We start from the raw sequence: 21,333 nt of genomic DNA, 5'->3' as shown, positions 1-21,333 counted from the left end.
ATCAAACTCGGTAAAATATTTACACAGTGAACCACACAGGCTCTTGCTCTCGTCAATGATTTCTCCTCACACTTTCCAGTGGAAGCCAGAAACTCACTCACTCTGAGATGAGCTCAGGTTTAATCATCTCGGATGGGGGGGGGGGGGGGGGCAGAGGACACAGGCACTTCATCTCCAGACAAAACAAGTGCTTTCACTAGAGCCCACAATGAGATGAAATGAAGCAAAGCTGGCAGTTGTTGAGGATGGGAAGGAAGCTAGTCCTGCCTAGAGACTAATCCTGCCAGGTTATTTGCAAGGCAACATAGGGAAGCTGGCACTGTACCTGTGTATTGATACAGTCAGGGATGGGTGGCCTTCTGGAACAGTTGCACTATACAGCCATAGCATACTCATTAATGCTGTCCCAGCTCAACTTGCTCTCCTAATAAGATTATTCCTAGCTGAGATCCAAGTACAAGGATACAGATTTCAATTATATTAACAAGCAAGAGCTGTAAAAAGAAAGTTCACATCCCTCATCCAGATTCAGACTGACACTAGGAAAAGCAAAACATCTACCCCCACCATGGAAATTATCCTAATTCCAAAGAAGTCTCCAACAGCGGAGCAGTGTTCAAGAAAGCCAAATAGCGTTCAAGCCAAGCATAGCGTGTGTGGCTGCTGCTTTCTACAGTGAGACACACACCAGCACAGGTCTGCCCAGAGATAGTGTCTTCAGATGTAGGAGTGACCCCCATTACCCTCCAAATCCTGATATTTGTTCAGGGACAAACACCACCAAACAGTCAGACGCCCTCACGACTTACCCCAGGGACTTGTAAAACAGTCTGGTTCAAAAGATTCTGCCTTAATTCTGAAGTCAAAGGATGTGTGGCACATGGAGTGAGTCATTTCTTGAGCATTTGGCACCTGTTCCATAGGCTCCTTCATTTCCCTTTATTACAAGGGCTTCATGGCAGTCATGTTCTCCTTCCCACACCTTGCCCAGCCATTTCCATTGGCTAGAACTCTTTCCAAACCCAGCTCATACCACCTACCGATGTCAATTGCTAAATCAGTGAATAGCTGGTGTCTAAGACGGAGCAGAAACACAGAAGTCTCCAGCCACAGGAGCTCAGGTTGTGGATGCTTAAGCCTTTCCCCACTGTTTGGGCTACCAAGTTCACCACCCCTTCTCCAGTCTCCAGAAACGGGGAGGCAAGACGGGAATAATTCCTATGGCCCATGTCATGTGCACTGCAAGGTACTGGGCTCCCCTTGAGTAAAATGGTTTAGTGGTGTGACATGTCTGCAGCCTGGGAGTTTGTGCTGCAATTCCTATCAGTTCCCCCAAGGTAAGCAGGGTTAGGCCACGTCACTACTTAAACAAGAAGGCTTCACCTTTCCAGGCAGTGGTGTTGATTAGTGGCTGTAATCAGCCCTCTGGATCAGCAGTGGACCAGTGGTGCAGAATCAGCATGAGACCCCTGTCTTTTGGGCAAAAGGCAGAACTGTGCTCTGACAATTTGTATGCATTTAAGATGGTGCAACACTACAGGTAAGAACAGGGGTAGTAATAAGAGTTGGTCAAAAGTTTTCAATGAGAATTTGCAGAAATTTTATTCAGTGGATTTAAGAAAAATGGCTGCTTTCTATGGAATTTTTTTTCGGGGGGAAAGGAGTTGTTAAAAAACCCCACAAACATCTGAAAAATTTTAGCCTAAGCCCTGAAGTTCAGTTCGGAAAGGCCTCCGTGGGGTCACATCGGAGTTGCAATCAGGGTGCCCCATGCTCCCATTCTTCTCTATGGTAAGGGCCAGGTTCCCCAGCTGGCCTCACCACAGCATGTCACCCAGCACAGGGAGCATGGTGCATATCACGGAAGATGTAGCGTAGCCAGGGATCCCAGCCCCTGGAGAACAGAGATAAGGCAGCTGAATTACCACTCCCGGGAAGCAGCATTTTCAGCCTTCAGTTTTTCCCTCACCAAAAAGCCACTTGAAAGGTTTTGGAAAAAGCAAGGGTTTGGGGTTGTTAAGAAATCTATAGTAGAATTCCCCCACCCACCCCATCCAGCTCTATTGTTAATAGCATTGTTCTGACCATATTCTAGCTTGGGTAAGGATACCCCACCTACTTCCACTCCCACAGCAACAGCACGGGGACATGGTATTTACTTCCTGCCCTAAACAGCTATTACACCCACCAACATTAGCTGCCCAAAGTGGAACACAGCTGCATGTCAGGTGTGGGGGCAGCGATCCCTGTACATTCCCTTACCTGCGTCACAGGCCGCAGGGCCATTCCATGTCTGCAAAGACTCCTCAGATAATATAGAGGACAGAGAAATACAAAGCATTAGTATCCCCAAACTCATGAGTTTATAGGAAAAGAGAAGCCTAATCCAGCCCCTCCTTGAAAGCTTCTGATCAGACTCCAAGACACCACTGAAGTCAATGGAGTCTTTCCACTGACTTACAGAGGGCCTGAGCCCAAGCCCATTATCTCAACCCATCTGTTACAGGCGCCTTGCAGTGCCAGGGACTGACCCTGTTCATCTGATGCACAGGTTGCTCCTGAAGCCCTGTCCTCGCAGGCAGCAGAATACCCAGACCGGAGTCCAGTAAGCTCTCTGCGTCTGGGGGAGATCAGAAGTTGATTATTAACAGCAAGGGGCAGTATGGGGGAAAAAGGGAGGAGGAGACTAGACAGGAGGAAGGGGAGGTAGCAGTAAGGGTGATCCAGGACATTCTATTGTGCCCTACAGCCAGAATCTCTCCTAGAAGCCCCATTTCTTTCACCCAGGCAAGAAGCTGAAGAATCAGATCTCAGTGTAGGAGACTGCTGCCACCTGGTGATGACATTAAAGTACTGCATGAAAATCTCTCAGCTGATCAGATACACACAATACAGACGTACCACTTAAACTGAACCCAGTCTGATCACACACCTGCTTTCTCAAAGCAAATTCCGCGGCTGTGGGGCTCTTGTGCTAGCATTTGGGTTAGAAATTTTTTTTACTAGATCGTTTCCATTACCAGATTACTCTGCCTTCTCCCTAGTACCATTTGCAATTCCTTCCCTCCTGCACAAGTACTCTGGAGGTCCCCATTTTTCTCCCTTCCCAGTAACCCCATCCTAAGATGCTTGAATTAGTTAGCTGGGGTGAATGGCAAGAGCTGGCAGCACTATCATGAGTTTGGCTTTACTGTGGTTTCCTGGATTTAATCTTTTCATGCACGTGGCCCTCAATTCACGCAGCAGTCAGGGAGTAGAAGACAGACAGTAGCTAGTAATAAAACCCTCAACGAAGACTGATAGGAGTAGACAGATCAACCAAAACTGCAGTACAGGAAGGAAAAGGATTCATTTTGCTGTTGTGATCAGAGGATGTTACAGATGAACTGCAAAAAACAAAACACACACCACCTATTGGCTACTCTGCAGCCAGGTAAGGAGGGAGACAATTCAACTACAAACTGCCCCAATCAGCTTGCCTTCAGGTGGTGTTTTTATGGAGCAGTTTACATTCATTTTGTAGTCTTCTGAAGGGGTCTGTGAGGGTCTAACGTGGGATTTCCCCCCCCATTGTATTCGTAAATATGGGAATGTGTACAGTCGAGTTTGAACTTCACCAGTAAAGTTAACCCTTTACTTGTTGCGGTTCAAGCACACTACAGCGAAGAACAGTGTGATAGTGAGCTTTTGGAACAATCATAAAATTCAGTCCCCTGACTGACATGTTCAACACATTAGCTGGACAGTTCCCGTAGCATAGTATGAAGATTATTCAAGAGTGTGGTGGGCAGGCACATGAGCGCACCCCCACCCCCAATTACCAGTTTTGCCATTTCGCCTGGGCACTTGTTACACCTGAATGTGACAAATGGTCAAAGAAAGTGCTGTGCAAGACAGTGACCAGAAATACTCACTAGCAGTTTTCAAAACTCAGTGGATCCAGTATTTTTCCTTCCAAATGCCCAACAGCAGACTCTTCAGGAGAGATTAAAAATTTAAACTGTATTTAAAGGATCACCTTGATTTAGAATTTTCCCTTTACCAGGAGGAAAAAAACCCAAACCTTTAGTTGGGTCTTTCAGCCTCTTCAGAAATGTTACACACCAAATTGCAGAAGAGAGTCCACATTTGGAACCCTGATATAACTCCCTGAGACAGATCCAGGATTTCTAATGGCCATAGTAGCAGATTCAAAACTGTATCCTCCACAAGGCACAAATTCTGGAACACTTGTGCACATGCTTAACTTTACCAGTTAAAACATATGGTAGCATTAGCACAGGGGTTCTAAACTGGGGGTCAGGACCTGTCAGCTTCCACCCCAAACCCCACTTTGCCTCCAGCATTTATAATGGTATTAAATATTTTTTTTTTAAAAAAGTGTTTTTATAAGGGGGAAATCACATTCAGAGGCTTGCTATGTGAAAGGGGTCACCAATACAAAAGTTTGAGAACCACTACATCAGCAGGATCAACACAATGTACAATGTTGTGTGTACTTAGCGGTGTAGTAACAGGCAAAATGTCAAAATTAAAGCAAGAGATTCTACCAATAAAAGAAGGTTACAAAACAGAACAGTGCTATGTAGTTTCATTTGTTTATTTTAAAACATTAAACCCAAGCTGAATAGAAACCACAAGTTACATTTAGGGTTTGTTTGTTTTTTGTTTTTTTTTTAGTATTTTTCAGAACAAAAATTACAGTAAAAAATAGCTACGGTACAATCAATAAAACTACCGAAGAAAAAGGAAAGATACAAAATGGGCTCACTCTTCAGTTTAACCCTCACAATTTAAAAACGTTTTAGGTAAGTGCAGGAATACTTGAAAGGAACTAGCAGGTCCAAAGGTTTAAAAAAAGTATATATTTATATATTATACATATATGTATATAAAGTGGTACGATATACAGCCATTATGGTTAAGAATAAGAACAAAAGAATTACAAAAAGGCCAGTTACATGTTCACCAGTAAGTTTCCGTGCACAGTGTCAAAAACAAATTAAAAACTTCCCTCTTAAAGATGACAGTTAACTAAACCCACAGGGACTTCCCAGCTCACGCTTGCGAACAAGGGACGCGAGGAGCGTGATGCAACAGCTGGGCCACTAGGGTTTGATCCAAAGACGACTGAAGTCAATAGGAGTCTTTCCATTGACTTCAGCTGCCTTTGGATCTTGGGCCTTTGGAGACATCTGCTGGTTGATTCGGAATGGGAACGTGGGAGGGAGAGAGTTTGGAATTTTAAGAGGAGAAATGCGGTACTGAACGCAAAGTGCCTAGAAAGACCCTAATGGTAAGGGTTACCCTCTTTAGAATAAAACTTCACACTTCGCATATTGTCAGGCATATCGGTTTCCATTTCCTTTTGTCCAGGCCCTCAGACTGATGGGCAGTTTCAGAGATCTCAGAAATAATTAAATCATGCCTCCTGTCAATGATCCCCCATTTTTACAATGGGAAGCTGAGGCACAGAGAGGCTAAGTGATTTGCCCACAAAGTCACACAGCTCTTATTCCAGACTGCTGCTTGTTTGCTATGAGTCCCAGCTACCAGCCCTGCGCTTTAACCACTGGCCAACTCTCCCTCTCCACACTTGGTGGAGCCACACACTGACAGAAGAGGGGCAGCAGGAGGCTCCACTCATCTGTTTGGAAGGTCAGCCTGCTCTAAGAGTTTAGGAACTGATAACATTTAGAATTTTCTGCCTCCTGATGCTATCACGCCAACCGTGTATAGGTCACTCCCCGATGTCAGCCTCTAGTTAAAGAGGGGGAGATTGGGAGTGCAAAGTGAATCTTGGGTAAAATGCAGGGCAGGGTGGGGTGCCCTGCCAAGTCCTCTTTCTCAACGAGCAGCAGAGTCTGTTCTAGTAATTGGAGGGGTAATGTTCCACCTGCCTGTTTGCTGGTGTCCCTGCACAGTTGTGGGACTGTGGGGCTTCTTGGTGCAGTGCAGGCGGTTGGAAGCCTGGCTTCTCTCAATACTCTTTGCTGCAGGCTGCCTCTAGCAAGGAGCTTTGCTCTCTCTGAAATAGAGTCTCCACAGTGCTAGTGCCTCCCACCCACAGTCCCAGCTCTTCCAGGCTGCTCTGGCAGAAATACACCACCCGGGAGAAGGGCTAGAGGGAAGGAGTGCTAGGATAGCCAATATGCACTCCCTCCCTCTCGGCTCCTTTTGGATTTCTGGCCACGTTCAGGGAACAGATCCTGGAGTTCCCGGTTGTGGAGCCAATGTCTTCCTGCATGACGCTCCAATACTATCCAGGTATATCCTGCCTGGTAATGAAGGACTTTGCAATGCAGGGAAAGAAAAAGCCACAAGGAGGAGAGTTTCCTTCTCCCCCAAAGCTACACTGTCCCTTTCAGCACAATGAGGATCTCCATTATTTCCTTTCATTCAGCCCTCTGCTCCCCAGGTCCTGCCACGTAACCACCACCCTTCTGACAAAAGAATGGGAACCCACCTATCCTTAAATCAGCTTGAAGGGGCCCTGTCAGTAGAGTGACGCTCTCCCTTTCCTCCCTCCAAAAGGGCACTGTGCAGTCTCTGCACTGACTTCAAGCCTTGGCTGCTCCTGGGGTGCACGGGGGAAGAAACCAGACCCAGGAGTCAGAGGTGGGTTTTATCTACATAAGCATTTGTACATTCTGCTGAGCAAGTGCCTCCATCTGCTATCCACACCACAGTGCCAAGAATTACAAGCAGAGCACAAGGCCAGCCCATGGAAGCTGTTCTTTCTGAGAAAGCCTGGACTGTGCACATGAACATTATACGTTCTAAGGGCAACTTCCATGTGACTCCTCCTCTGGGGCCATTCCAAAACCTCCCCCATGCGAAACAGCCAGTTCAAAGCACTCAAATGGACACCCCTCTGTGCCCAGAGCTGGCTATACAAATGAATACCTTTCACATGGGGAGAACTCAAAGAGGGTGCGGGGCAATCAAATCCCCTCCCCCCGGGCAGGTTTGGTCACATGATGGATGCTGCGATCTCCATTTGAACGCTTTTATCAGCAAGTAAAATGAATTCAGTTAATAGTACATACAGGATACAAACACTACAGTTATATTCCCAAGACAGCACAAGAAATTCACAGCCAAGTCTTGATTCGATTTCCTTTACAATTACAATGCAGTTCTGAACACTGGACACAAAAAAAGAGTCCAACATGCTATTTACATTTCACATTGTGGAGATGTTGGTGTGCTTGAAAGGTCTCAGTTCCAAAAAAATCAAAAAAACATCATTTGTACGAGATGGAGTGGAAAGAAACCCAACAAACCAGACAAGCCGATGACTGTTTACGCTTTAAAAAAAAAAAAAAAGAAAGATGAAGTGTCTTTGCTGCTATCACCTTTCTAACCACACAGGAGCTGCCTCCCGTTTTGCTGTCAGCAAGGTGCCCGGAGATCAGAGTCTCACGGTTCCCCTGAATTTTGGAGCCATGTACTAATAAGCAACAACGTGGCTAGGTTCTGAGATGATTGTGTGCTCTTGAGAAGTCAGCTGGGACACATTCTGAGTGATCTGGCATGGACATTTCACACATTAAAATGCAATACAAATTACAGAAGAGAAAAAAAAAAAAGACACTCCAGTTTTACTCACTGTATCTAAGCCTCCTATAACCAGTAGTGCCACTTACAACTCTTTGCCACTAAGCTCCTGCTGTTCACCCTATGGCGGGGGAAGGGGGAAGAGACTCTGGGAGATCTTGAATTTTTGAGAGGTCTACTCCTTGGCGGCCATGCTGTGCCTACATGCCTTCAGGGTTTGCGCGTACACACACACACCCCGCACCCCCCAACCAGACTGGTCATTTAGACTACAGCGATCACTTCACACCCGTACTAATGAGCACATGCTAATGGCTCTGCAGCAGATCCATTTGGACTAACCCCTACAAGTGCCACACAGTTGCCCAATGAGCCATATAAAAAAATAAATAGAAACATTGCATTAAAATATGCAGTAGGACAGCAGGGCTCTGTGACTCTTTACAAAAGTGCAAAATCCATGTTAATTAAAGGAAGTCCTGGGTGGAACCATACAGTACATAGAGCACACCACTCACACTGCAGTCTTGTTCTGCTGGCCACGCAGGGAGTGCAGCGTCCCACAGAATTCTTCCTTAATACACTTTAAAGTCACAGAGCACAGATCTCCAATCAGCAACTGGCTATAGCCTATGAACCCTGTTAGAATTCGTTCTGGACAGTACAACTGATTAAGCTAAGCCTGGGAAGGAAGCAAGTTAAGGCAGTATCCAGCCTGGATACTGCCCTGAAAGGTATTGGCTCTTTGTTATTACCAGCATTGGACTGCTGGCTCTGGCATGTTGCATCCTACTTCTCCTAAGGCCCAGTAGGAAAACCCATGTGTTCTTTGTACAGCAAAAGCTGCCGACAGCTGCACCTGTTTGACTGAAGTTTATTTCCTGCTTTATGCTCTTCCAACACTTGCCTTAAAGGACTACTGAGAGGCATGCAGCAGATTTTGGGGCAGTTCTTCTAAATCTAAAAGCCTCAAGTATTTGAGTCTGTGCAGCCCCTAGCTGACAGACATGGGAAATAGTCCAAATTGACTATGGGAAAATGGGGGTTTCTCTAAAATGTCAAAGTGTGGTTTCAGTTTTCCCCACTCAATCATACCAGCTGTTATGAGCATCCAACGGTCCAGAGGCTTGTCAGCCAGCAGTGTCACATGCTTGTATACCACCCACCCACACATGCAGCTCTCATACCAGGTTTTAAGGGATCTGTGATGGAACATAACTAGTGTTTACCCTGAGACGACCTCTCCAAGAAAAACTGGTCAGTGTGCTACTTTCCTTCCTTCCTTCTTCCCCATTCCTCCAAAGGTTGGAGGAAAGTCCATTAGTGGCTTCTATTTCCTTGAGATGTCTCAAAATACCCCTTTTCTTGGAGTATGTAAGCTTCCCCTATAGGCAGTACTGGCATCCTAGTTAATCATCCGTGGAATATGCAAAATGTTCCCAGAGTGGTGATAACTCACCCCCTAGTAAAGAGAAAAGGACAAGATCTGGAGAAGTCTGATGAGATCATCCAGAGCAAAGGCAGATTGCTAGGCTGACTGGTCCACATTACGGACATTCACTATACAGAGCAAACTAAAAGATGAGAAAGGAGTTCTCCTTTGATGCAATCCAGATATTGTGGTGCTAGATTTGAACCACACTTGTCCTGTGGCCCACCTCAGATTTATGAGATTTTGTACTTTAATTCTGTTTCTTGCTTAAGTCTCCCTAAGTAACTAGATTAAGACAGCTTGCACAGAAAGGAAAATTCAGAAAGGACTATGCTTTGATCTACTGGAGTATAAAGTTCATATCCATTTATCGCACAGCTGCACATTGGAGTCTTTTCTAGTAAAAAGTGGTTTATGTCCTGTAGAGCACCATTCTTCAACGAAGTACAGAACTGGTGTAGGATGCTGCCCCCTGCAGGTACACTCCATTGCACCTGTGGCCCATGCACAGTGTGCTAGGAGATACTAGGAGTTTATTCACATGTGCCTTGTGTATGGCAGTTAGTGGTTAGCAGTTATGACCAGAAAAAAAACCCCAACAACCCCCCCCCCCCCCCCCCACATTCATGTGTTAAGACTTTTGTTTTCTGATCCTGGAGCGCAGAGCCAAGGAGGCTGCAGCCTTGCTGCTCTTATGACGAACTTTGGGCTGAGGCCCCAGGATCCTCCTCTAAAGCCAATGCCACGGGACTTGACTTTTCTACTCCAAACATTAATGGAAGAGTCCAGCAGTCTGTCACAAGTAACTCCTTGGACTCCTTCACTGGAGCTTACAATCTCTCTTGCTCTTGCAAGCTGACTGTCCCATGAGACCTAGTGCCAGGCTATTGCCCTAGAGATCTGAAACTATTTAGTGCAAAAAAACCCCTAAGTCTTACAAGTCTTTTCCTGGAAAAAATTGGCACCAAGTGAGTTGCTGACTCCTGTGTGTTCTGTGTGCACCCAATCTCAAAAAAGCAGCACCCAGAATGCCATCTGTGAGTACAGGGGTTTCCCTGATGGAGCAGAAAGGTCAGGCTCACAGCAATGGGCAGGCAGGGGTGCATCTGAGACAGCTGGCTGGTGCTGAAAACTGCCTACTCCTCAAGAATGCAAAAGCTGGTTATAAAGGGGAAAGGAAAAGCTTATTTAAAGTCACCAGAGGAGAGAGTGGAGCCCAGGTCAGACTCCCAGCTTAAAAGTAGGTATTCAGTGACACAGGAAGGGAGCCTCCACACAAGCTATCAGGCAAGAAGACTTCTTTAAAAACACTAGGCGCACATGACTTAAGAGTGTACATTGGCATGGCTTTCCCAATCTGTACAGTATAGTCATGGGCTCGGAGTCTCTGCTTCTTCAGTGCACTGCAGACTGAGCAGCTCCGCTGGATCACCTCACAGAAGTGAAGATCTGCAACGTTCTTCCATCCAGTTCCTCTGTGGAATGGAGAGGGTAGGGTAGACAGAAGTAAAACTATTTGCAAAGGTTTCCTGATAGACTGTTGACAAAGCTGGTCTCAAGTAGGTGAATCCCAGACAAACTGGTGTTCTTCTGCAGGTGCTTGCACTCTCTCTCTCTCTCCACGTACAACTAGGTATAGATTTAATTTGAAAGGGGCTTCCATTCAGATTGCCAATGCACAGGTACCAGGTTGGAGGGGTGGTCTGTATTGAGGAAGCAGGAGTTGCGCTGGGTTTGGGATAGGAAAGCAGGGTTGTTCTACACTGACATCACAGGGTAGCAGCAGTTGGCACGTTTGTTTAGTTTTACTGTGTCTGCGTTATGTTTTTAATGCACACTGCCAGAGTCTGGGCGAGGTTGGTTGGTAGCGAGGTATTTGGCTCTCATGCTGGAGGTGTACTGGAGGAAGACAAAAAAAAAAAAAAAAAGACAGTAAGTCAGAATGATGTGAACTTTGAATCAAATTATTAGCACCTCCCAGCTCACTTGGGTTGGTGTTAACAGCTTACCAACGAGCCTTGAGCATGGTCCTCTGAGGCTGTGACAAGCAATCTTTCATAGGCCATTACACAGCCAAGTCAGAGTGACTAACGCTTTTACTCCTGTTACAGAAAGAGGCTGGCTGAGGCATTCATGTAAGAACTAGCCGATTTAGTCAAGCTCCTAGCAAGATGGAAATACCAACGTCAAGAAACAATAGACACAATTTAATCCAAGTATTCTGAACGCAAGAGAAGAATGTGGGTGCAATGCCTATATAAAAACCCACCTGTCAGGATTTCAGTGGCTCAGCAGTCAGATTGCCACCTTCAGCCCTGTGGAAGATGGGGAGGTTGGGGGTAAAAAGGCGGGAGGAGGTATGTTTCATGTTCTCAGGAGAACGAAGATGTCAATAGACCATCTGCATCATGACAATAGCAGCTTAGAAGAGGACAGCTGAGGTTATGCACAGGGCAGTCATCTGTCCACAGAAGATAATAAGGCTGGAACTAGACTGATATCCACTAACAATAACTGGATGGTTAGTATCAAAACCTGGCTTTGGACAGTTTTCCTACAGCCTGCCAGTAATAAAGACTGATTCTGGGGTGCAGGTGGAAATTCATCATGGTTAGATTGTTTTTAGAAGACCGCTCCAAGGGAATCCAGTAGCTGAATGATATGAACTCATCCAAACCATCTTCAGTTTTGCTAGAACACAGGAATGAAACCCTCAACACTAGGACTTGTACACAGCAGTAAGCATAGAGACTTTGCGCCTTCATGAAGCTCCCGCCATAAACATTGTTACTGTAAACAGGTGGAATTCCATCTTGTGTCATCACGGCATTAATATGCTTTACAGCTGGACAAAAGACACAGATGTCAGCAGGGTTAATTCCTGCTCCCCTCCTGCACTCTCCTTTACAAAGAGCTGCTATGAACTTTGTCTTTACTTCCTGATAATGCTGTTCAAAAACTGATTTTTCAACCTTTAAGCTGTCACTTAAAAGTAGCAAGTTATATAACTGAGTGTAAAAAATTAAATTCCATTATGATGAATCTTTCCCATTTGACGAGAACATTGTGAAGTGTTCTGTACCTGCACAGCAGAGACCAGAGCACTATGTAAGGCAACAGCATTTTGCCATTATTCTGTCAGTGTCTAGGAATGAATCTGTATCGTAGAAGAGCTCACCACCTCAGAGCAGAGCACAGGGATCCCTAGTTGTATTAGCTTGTAGAGATGTTGATGCTTCATTTGTGTACTCACTGACTGTTCATTTTTAAGTCCCTTCCTGCATCAGAAATGTTTGACCTGAGAGAGGACATGGGTGTTTTGTGGTAACAATGACCCAGCCCAGCACTAGTGTCTAAATATAGAAGAGTGTGTGTCCGTCTCTCTCTGGTCTTATCTTTCCTCTCGCCATTGAGAGAAGGACTGAAAAGGAGTCTAGCAGTTCTATGGATGATGATCTACACAGGTGTGTAACTATAGTTGCCCCATTACCCCCAAAAATAAGAAGTTTGGGACTTATGTGTTTCTACCAGAGAGTTAACTACAGTAAGCTCAACAAAGTGATTTAGATCAAAGTTCTCCTCTGAGGAACCCTATAAAAGTAGAGTATTTCAGGGACAGCAGGCAGAGCTGGATTTCCCCACTGGCGTCACTCGAAGCAAGAGTCTTTTAAAAGGAGAATTTTTCAAACAGTAGCACTCCATCTGTGTTGGGTGGGTGGGTGAGAAGCAGGGCGTTAGAAGAGAAGTGGATGACTGCATGAATTCAATCCACCAAGGTTCTTAAAGGCAGTGTTTAGATAAAGGGAGTGTTTAGATAAAGAATCTAGGAACACATTTTTCACATCCCTTCCTAGAGAGATAATACACGTAGACCTGCAGCCGCCATCTACAGCAGAATTGTTCAATCAAAAGAACAGCAATCTAGTGGGGTGCATTCAAGGATGTACCAGATACATCCAGTGGCATGCAGAGGCCAAAAAGATATTGGACCCCTGCTCCCATTTATTCACAATACAGAAGTCTGAATAGCACCAAGAAATAGAACAATAATTCAAACTAAAGAGAAAATTGGATAGAAAGTGAAACAGAAGGTATTGTTTTAAATTCTATCCTACCTTAAAACCACCATAAAATGTCTCAAGCTGACAAAAGCCATGGAAGTCAGAGTTAAGGCTGATGTTCTCAGTTCACGTGTACTGCGTCTTAGGTTGTGTCCACATTACAATTTTTAACCAATTTCGTAACCAGTTACTGGCAAGGTTAGCTCGAAACAGGGTTGTGCATCCACATACAACATAGTTAGAACTTGGTAGTAAGGCAGCTAACAGTGTTTTGCTCTTCTGGAGTCAGACACATGAATGTCTTCTTGTAAGCAGCTCATCTCACTGTTTTGGAAGTGCTTACGGAACCCCTAACAACAGAATTGGCTGGTCCTGAGAGAGTGCATTACCCCACATGCTACAGATACCACTCTGAGGTATTACTCCTGCATTGCACTTCCAAGGGAGCACAGGGAAGAGCTCAGAGAGATGCTAACCTCAAGGTGGGCTTGTAGATACAGGTGCCCTGTCGGTGATGTCAGGAAAACTGCCAGAGGGACAACCTGAATGGTGTTACCTGTAACCATTAAAGTGACTAAACAGCTAACTGTGTAGAAAGCCACTAAGTGTGGACACACATTTGGGAAAACAAAAAACAAAGAGACTGTTCACAGTTAAGTCAAAGACAAAGTACCATCCTCAAGTCAGTGTTGGCTAGATATTGCCTGTCTGTGACACAACCTTACAGTTATTTCAAGGTAGACTGTTGTATTTAATTTCCTTAAACAAAACAAAACCAACAACAACAAACAACAACAACAAAAAACAAAACAAAAACAAAAACCCAGCTTTCATAGAAGGTTATAAAATCATGTATTATGGATCCTTCCAGCATTCTGGCTAGGACTCTCCAGGTGCCTATATACCTACATTTATTCTTTTTAAAGCCACATAAGCAATACAAGTTTTATCATGTATTTTCATAATTTTGTTAGCTACCCTATTGCACCATCATGAACTACCCAGTAGATGGATATTTTGATTTTCCTGGTATCTTGTACTTTGACACACATCACCAATCACTTACCATCAGTCAACGAGAACTGCTATGGTACGGTGTACATTTGTGTTTTAGCATTTCTGCAAAAAAAGTGTACTCCCCCACCCTACTCCCTAATGAATCAGACTCCCCCCGCCCCCCATTATGGGCAAAAAACATTCAGAAACGTTCTCTCAGCACACATTGGCTAAGTAGGTGCCTAACAAATACACTTTGCAGGCACAAAAATTCTTGGCTACAAAAAACTGAGGTGCACAGAGTTATGACTTTAAGAGGCCGTAGCTGAACGTAAACCAGGTAAACCTTGTGGTCTTTGCAGATCACCAGTACTTCACAGCTATCACACACTACACTGCAAGACTGTACCACGTATATGCACCACTCCCATCCAATATAATCCCTGGAGGCAGCGGAGGAATACAGTACTTCTGTATCGCAAAAATGCTTAACATGCTAAATGCTAAAACCGCAGGGCTTATCCTGGTTTAAATCAGCTGCAAATTGAAGCTTAAAGGCTTGAATTTTATTTATTTTAAGGTTTGACCCAAGTATCTTAGACAATTTTGGGCGCAATAAAAAAACAAAAACAAAAAACGTATCAACTGCCTTTTTTCAGGGCAGGGAGATAGGGCCAGCCAGCGGATCCTGAAATCGCAGAGTTCTAGTTTTTAAAGAGAACTATAGTTAGAAGCACGGCTTAAGATGAGCACAATTTTCGAGATCTTGGGGAGAGTGCAAGAACCTTTTATTTTTGCAAAGCCACATATGACTCTTGGCCTGACCTTGGTACACAGAAAAGATTCTAGGCTGAGACTTTGTCAAGTTTCAGTCCAGAGAATATTTTAAGTCCCGAGTCAAATCCCTGTAAAACAAAGTTTACAATAAATAGTGTTGATAGACCCTTAAACACAATGTTGCTAAGAGGGCCACTAGAATACCTGCAGGAATAAGGAAGCAGGAAAGCACCAAGCGTGGATGCCCAAGGAAGGTCTCTGCAAGAGTGCTACAAGAGTGGAGAAAGCTGTGACATTCTGGAGAGCACTAGCATCATGCATTAATTGTTCACGTAGATTTCCATTCACACACTGTCACAGAGTGCACCAAGGCACAACTATATTCCCCCCCCCCCACCCCAATTCAGCCAGCATCTTAGAAATCCCCAAGCACATCACAAAGCAGAGCAGACAAATGGCAAGGCAGCAGACCAAGCAGTGACATGAGACAATGGTATTTAGTGTGAGGTGACAGCAGAGAAGTCCCAGCAGGAATGGCGGATGTGGAAGAGGAGCAGCAGCTTTATGTACAAGTATGTCTGGGGACAGGATGCCAACTGTGGATTGTGCACCATACTAATCCGATTGGAAAGAATCCTGCATTCCAAATGGTGCTAACATTTCCACTTTGTTTCAGTAGTGATTAGAGTTTTCTTTGGACTGATCACAACGTACTTTATCCAGTTACAGTGAGTTGCTCAGGAATTCAGATTACACACCATACTCCTCAACTCGACCAAGTCACACAGTTCATGAGGTACAACTACAAGACCTGGTACAAACCACTTATTCATTCCTACTGTAACTAGTTCTGGTTGCCGACCACTATGGGGAGGGAAGGAACAAGGGCTATCCTGGAGACTGGTTGTAACAGCATATTACTCTGACAATGAAGCAGTGCAAGGAAAGGACTCACTGGCACGCCATCCACAGCGTATGCAGGAAATTGAGGGAATGCTTTTGGCATACGGAAGTGTTGAAATAAAACTAGGCAGAATCAAGAATTTTAGTGCTTGTGTCTGGCCATCAGGGGAAAGTCGCTTACTTATAGCCCTGAATGCAACGATAAAATGGAAAGCTACATATGTGAGCTTGCAGTACAGCTGCTGGTTCTAACAAGCACGGTGCAGGAGGAATTGTTTGGGTTTAAGATTCTATGGCAGAACTTAATGAAAGTGGCAGAAAAATCTCTGTTTCTAGCACATGCCATTGTATCAGTGAGCAAAGGAGTAGTGATAAGAAGTTCAAGGGAAGCCAGAGGTGGTAACAGACAGCAAGTCCTTATTAAAGGACAGCTATGTTGATCCACATTATTGTTACCAAGTGGATACCCAAGATGGGAGTAATTCTACCTTGTGCTTTGAGTGTGGAACACTTTTGGTTTGGTGCACTCTCTGGTGCAAGGTGTAGATACTGTTCTTCAACTTGGAATCTGTGGATTAAAGCAGCAGTGACTTTGGCTCCACTCTGAGGTGTGGGTCTCTGGCTGTCAGAATGCATACAAGAAGCCTTGCCATGGTGAAATGTTGATATTGCTCCTTTAGTCAGCACCAGGGCAACCCTGGTTAGCTTCAACCCTTGGCAGGAGGGAATGCGGAGAGGTGCAGGGGGAAGGAATGTGAAGAAATAAGGCACTGGCCTGGGGTAAATAGTGCAGGGATGGAGGGGCAGGTGGGAGTGGAGGAAGGGTTGAGCGAGAAGGACCTTATTTCAGTACCTGTTCCATTTGCGGGCGTGGTTACCAGTACGTCCGTGCACTGTCCGAGGGCTTAAACTGCCAGCTCATATGGCTGCTACTGTCCATGGCAGCCAAATACAACTGTGATGATGCAGGAGAGAGAGAGAAAAAGAGAGTGCAGCCTCAACGTGCATGAAAAACACAGTGCAAGCAAGTGACACGCTGTGGTGTGTGCCAGTGATCAGGAGGGCTCTACCACCCTACAGGAATAGCCCTGGGACAAGAAGGAGGAGAACGATGAAAGGAATGACTGGGGGGAAAAAAGAATAGACAAACAATGCAGTAGGTGATTAGCTCTTCTAGGATCATTCTGTCTTGGTTTTTATAATCTGTTCCCACAACCAAAGCGGAGCAGGATACTTCAGTCCTGACCATGCACTGTCTCTTTACTCTGCTTGTGTGGCTCCTTTTTGCGGATCTGACCGCCCAAACAGGGGAGCATGAACACAGATATTTTTTCTGTGCACCCCCAAACAGCAGGAATCGTTTGCTGATTAAATGGGCTCAGCCTTTTCTTCTGCTCCTGGAATAGCCTCAATTGGTTAATACAGAGACCTGCCTACGAACACTCTGGAGGATCCGCTCTACCCCACTGCCTGCCTAGGTGGGGAGCACAAAGGGATCCATTCCCTTTTCCCTACCCAAGTGGTGCATGAGCACCCTCAGACGGTCCCTTCCACTATCTGGGATGTACATTCTCCTTCAGAAATACCATTTCCTCCTCTGCTTGGGTTCCTCCTTGTGGTCCAGGCAGGGAAACTGGGATACACTCTCCATCTCACCTCCCACACTTAGACATAATGGCTTCCCCCACCACCTCCCACAGCCCTTCTCTCTGGCTGCCCCAAGTGAAATTCCTTTGAAAAAACCCTTACCAGCATCTCTCCTCAGAAGCAGCTGGAAGTACCAAGATTTAGCTCCACATTCAGGGCCATTAATGCAACCAGCTACTGAAGAACCAGGGAATCCTCTCCTCATGGTTAGAGCTCCTGCAGAAAGAAGCCTCCTTTTTCTGAGGCAGAAGAGCTACAGGGTGGGAAATGCTGTGTGGCAAGACCTTGCCTCAGAGGAATAGGATGAACAGGTCTGTGCAGTGTTAAAGGGACAGTGCATTTGCTGTAACAGAGAATTCCAGCAGTACAGCAGCAGTTTAGGACACCGCACTGAAAGCTGTGGCTGACCTTTCTCTGGAGCCAGCTCCATTGCAAGAGCAGATAACGCTGTTTAAGCTCAAGTGCTGAATGTCAGGGACCTGGAACAAGTTTTTTTTTTTCCATTCTAAGCAAGCTTCAAGAAGTTTGGCCAGTCTATGAGAAGTATAAAAACAAGTCCTGGCCTTCCTGTTTGCCACTTTTGCCTCTTCTAAATTTAGAAGAGAGTCTTTTTTCTATGAAGGCCCCACTCAGTGAACTGGGCTTAGCCCCTATGGTGTGGGCGCTCATTAAATTATAACGGATGGCCTGTTAAGTATGCTATGCTGCATCCTCAGGAACTGTTAGCAGGTTTGTTAGTTAGCATTCTGATGGCCCATGCCAAAAGGTGGTATTGCGGTAATAAGATTGCAGCATCTGGAGAGAGAGTGAAACACTCATCTAATTTTTTTTTAAATACATAAATAAAAATCCATATTTTACTCAGACTAAAATGGCTCTGAGGCCACTTCAAGCTCCTGATTACCAAAGCACATTCCATGAAAGACTTTCTTCTCCTTAGAAAATTAGATACAAAAATAAGAATTCAAAAGTTGTGAAATGAAAATAAAACCCTTCAAAAATGCAAACTTCATCCTCTTGTTTTCACAGTGCAAGTTAAGGAGAGATTCTACATTACCTTTGGGTTTACTGGTACAGCAGTTTATTTTGCAAACTTAAAGGACCAAACCCACAAGTAGTTAGTAACTGTGCGTGAGAGAGACCCACTCACCGAAGTCACACAAAGTTACTCACAAGCTTCAGTGGCGGCAGGATGAGCCCAGAGCGTTATCAGATTTTATTTAATTTGATCTTTTTCATACGTACCATGCCCAAGTAGCATACTGGGCTTTTATTCTCAATAGCAGCTTAGACATGGCCTTGTCTGTTAAATTTTTCATCATTTATGGACCAGATCTTCTGCCTTGAGCTGCACAATCAGCTCCCCCTGAAGTACATAGGAGTGGCATGTGCATAGCTCCAAAGTACAACTTGGCCTCAGATGCTGAAGCAGAGAGAAGCAGAAAAGACACTTACTGAGGGAGGTGGAGACTCCCGGCCAATCAGAGGCGTGTTCTCACAGCGGGGGTTCTGGAAGTTTGCATTCTGGCTCCTACGAAAGGGAAATATACATGGTGATAGAGGGACACATGGCACATTCTCCAGCATAGACACTTTGGAACAGACACAGGATAACCCACAATGCAGGGCACTATTACCTCCCAACAGACGCTCTCTGGAAGCATCACAATTCAATTCCCTGGAATGCTTTCCCTACATGCCAAATGCCTCACTTCTACTTTGATCAATGGGACACTAACATGGGTGCCTGTCCATCTCAGAGTACACTCTCATATTCCATTTACGAAGTACCCATCTCAGAGTATCTGTGGTGCTTTTTTTTTTTTTTTTTTTTTTTTTTTTTAAAATGTAGAGCTAAACGAATCCAGCCTCCCTGCCCAAAAGTTAACAGCCACAATAAATGTGAGAGAACGAAATAGATGAACCAGTCCAACACAGACAGGCGTTGCAGCCAGCCAGCCACTCCCAGGGCAGGAGCGCTGTAGAAGGGTTAACTAAACTCAGACTGCCCTGTCTGAACTAGATAGATCTGGAAAGCAAAGACCTTTGACCTCAGCTGCCTAGGGAGGACAGTCTAAAGCTGCTGTGATGTGGATCTCCACCACTTGGGAGGTTTAAAACTTCTCTTGCAAAGCAGTTACTTTTGAATAGTCCTTAAGGGAAAAAAGACTCATCATAGAAACTGGTGACACTTAACTCCACCCCTTCCATAGGCAACACTGTAAATCCTCAAACACAAGGCAACTCGATATTTTCTAGTCATCTACCTCGTGACATGCATCCGACGGAGTGAGTATTCACCCATGAAAGCTTATGCTCCAATATGTCTGTTAGTCTATAAGGTGCCACAGGACTCTTTGCCGCTTTTACAGATCCAGACTAACACTGCTACCCCTCTGATACTGGATACCTCGTGTAGTTATTTCTGTTAGAGAACAGAAACACTTGCCAATGCTGCAAGTAAAAAGGTCACTAAGATCAAGCGATATAAACAGAACCTTTTATCACTCTTCCTCTCAGGCTTATCACACTGCTGTTAGTGAGCTTGTTCATTTCCCAGTGCAGCTGCTGCAGAAAGTTCTTTACCTAGGCTGTGCAATGGACACCTGCAACTAAAGTACAGCAAAGCATCTTGGACACAGATAGCTACAACATGGCTCCTCTCCTCGCTACTCACATGTACTCTGTGACAGGAGCATTGCTGACTGTGTGTGCTGCTGCTGGAATGCTGGTCTCACTGCCATAGCTACTCCCACAGCTATAGAGGCTGGGCATGTGCACCCTGTACAGATTATCGTGGGTTTGTCTGTTCCCTTGAGCTGCAGATTCCTCCTCCCCATCATCATCCGAGCTCCTGTAGGAAAGAAAGTTTATCCTAATAGCCCAGAATTGTTATGTTAGTGGGGCCTGCAAGAAACCAGAGCACATGGTAATCCCAGTAACCTTCTAATCCTCCTCCACACATCCCCCACCCCCCGCCCAACAGCCAGTCAGCGTGTGCCTCAATATGGTAGCATAGATACAGACCCGAGCAAGCATCTCCTCCCCAACCAATAGAGTGATTCAGGCCTCCCACAAATGCCATCTGGACTTTCTCAGACTGCAATGTTTTCCATATCATCCCAAAGTCCTTCCCACAGGGCTTGGCAGTCAACACAATGCCACAGCTCCCCCAACCATATAAACTGGAGTGTAGACACACCCAAGAACACTCGGCGCTTGTTTAAATGGGGCACTGCTTGTAGTATGAACCTTATACCTGGTCTCCCTCATACACCATGCTGAAGTTGAACTTTGCCGTGTACTTCTATTTCTTGAACTGATTTCCAGAGGTCTTCCATGTGACATACCATAAGATAAGGAAGTTGATTCTGCAGCTCTATACCATGAACTCCCACTGAAGACAACGAGAACTCCATTCAGAGTGGCCACAAAAAAGGTCCCTTTCTACTTCAGTGTATATGACAAAAAACTTTTGGAAGCCAGTGCAGTAGGGCTTAGCTACTGTGGGATTGAGGCATTTTTGCCTAGGCTATTCCTTCCTTTCCTAAAGACCAGAGCCTTTGCTAGTTTAAACATACATCAAAATCAGATTTGGACTATTGTTCTCTTGGGGTCAATGTTTATACCTATACCTTCGAGGTTATAAAAGGTAAGTCTCATCCTACACTTTGTAGGAATGGAAGGATTGATTTTATGAGAAACGAACTTTATGAACTGAGTTAGTTCTTTTTCAGAGGAGAACCTACATCAAACTCTATGTAACAATGGTACCACTTTATTCAACTGATCTCCCCTTTGTGTGCAACAGTTATATATTTGTTAAAATCTGCAGATGTATTTTTGCTATTTTTACTCTTAAGCCCTGCAGAGCCCGCCTGCTACGAGAGGGGCATCTGAATTTTATTCCTTCCTGGATAACAAAATTGTCTAGTAACTGGAACAATCTGTTCCAAT

At 45.0% G+C, this 21,333-nt stretch overlaps 1 protein-coding gene across 3 annotated transcripts in view; it reads right to left on the bottom strand.

Annotated features, from left to right (window-relative positions):
* Window positions 1-9,611: 9,611 nt before the first annotated feature.
* Window positions 9,612-21,333, bottom strand: part of TTYH3 (tweety family member 3) — an 88,868-nt gene continuing 77,146 nt past the window's right edge. The window contains exons 12-15 of one of the 3 annotated variants that reach the window (XM_074965189.1): window positions 20,054-20,230; window positions 18,832-18,907; window positions 16,583-16,684; window positions 9,612-10,891 (exon numbers count right to left, since the gene is read on the bottom strand). In XM_074965189.1, coding sequence (XP_074821290.1) covers window positions 16,604-16,684; window positions 18,832-18,907; window positions 20,054-20,230 — 334 coding nt within the window. In that variant the 3' untranslated portion in view covers window positions 9,612-10,891; window positions 16,583-16,603. Of the gene's footprint in view, window positions 10,892-16,582; window positions 16,685-18,831; window positions 18,908-20,053; window positions 20,231-20,384; window positions 20,774-21,333 lie in introns of those variants that run through there. The other 2 variants (XM_074965190.1, XM_074965191.1) reach the window with 2 other exon arrangements.

This window comes from Natator depressus, chromosome 10 (genome assembly GCF_965152275.1).
Source record: "Natator depressus isolate rNatDep1 chromosome 10, rNatDep2.hap1, whole genome shotgun sequence".
Classification (NCBI taxonomy): Eukaryota; Metazoa; Chordata; order Testudines; family Cheloniidae; genus Natator; species Natator depressus.
The sequence above is the reverse complement of the archived record's forward strand: the minus strand, read 5'-3'. Positions and strand labels throughout refer to the sequence as shown.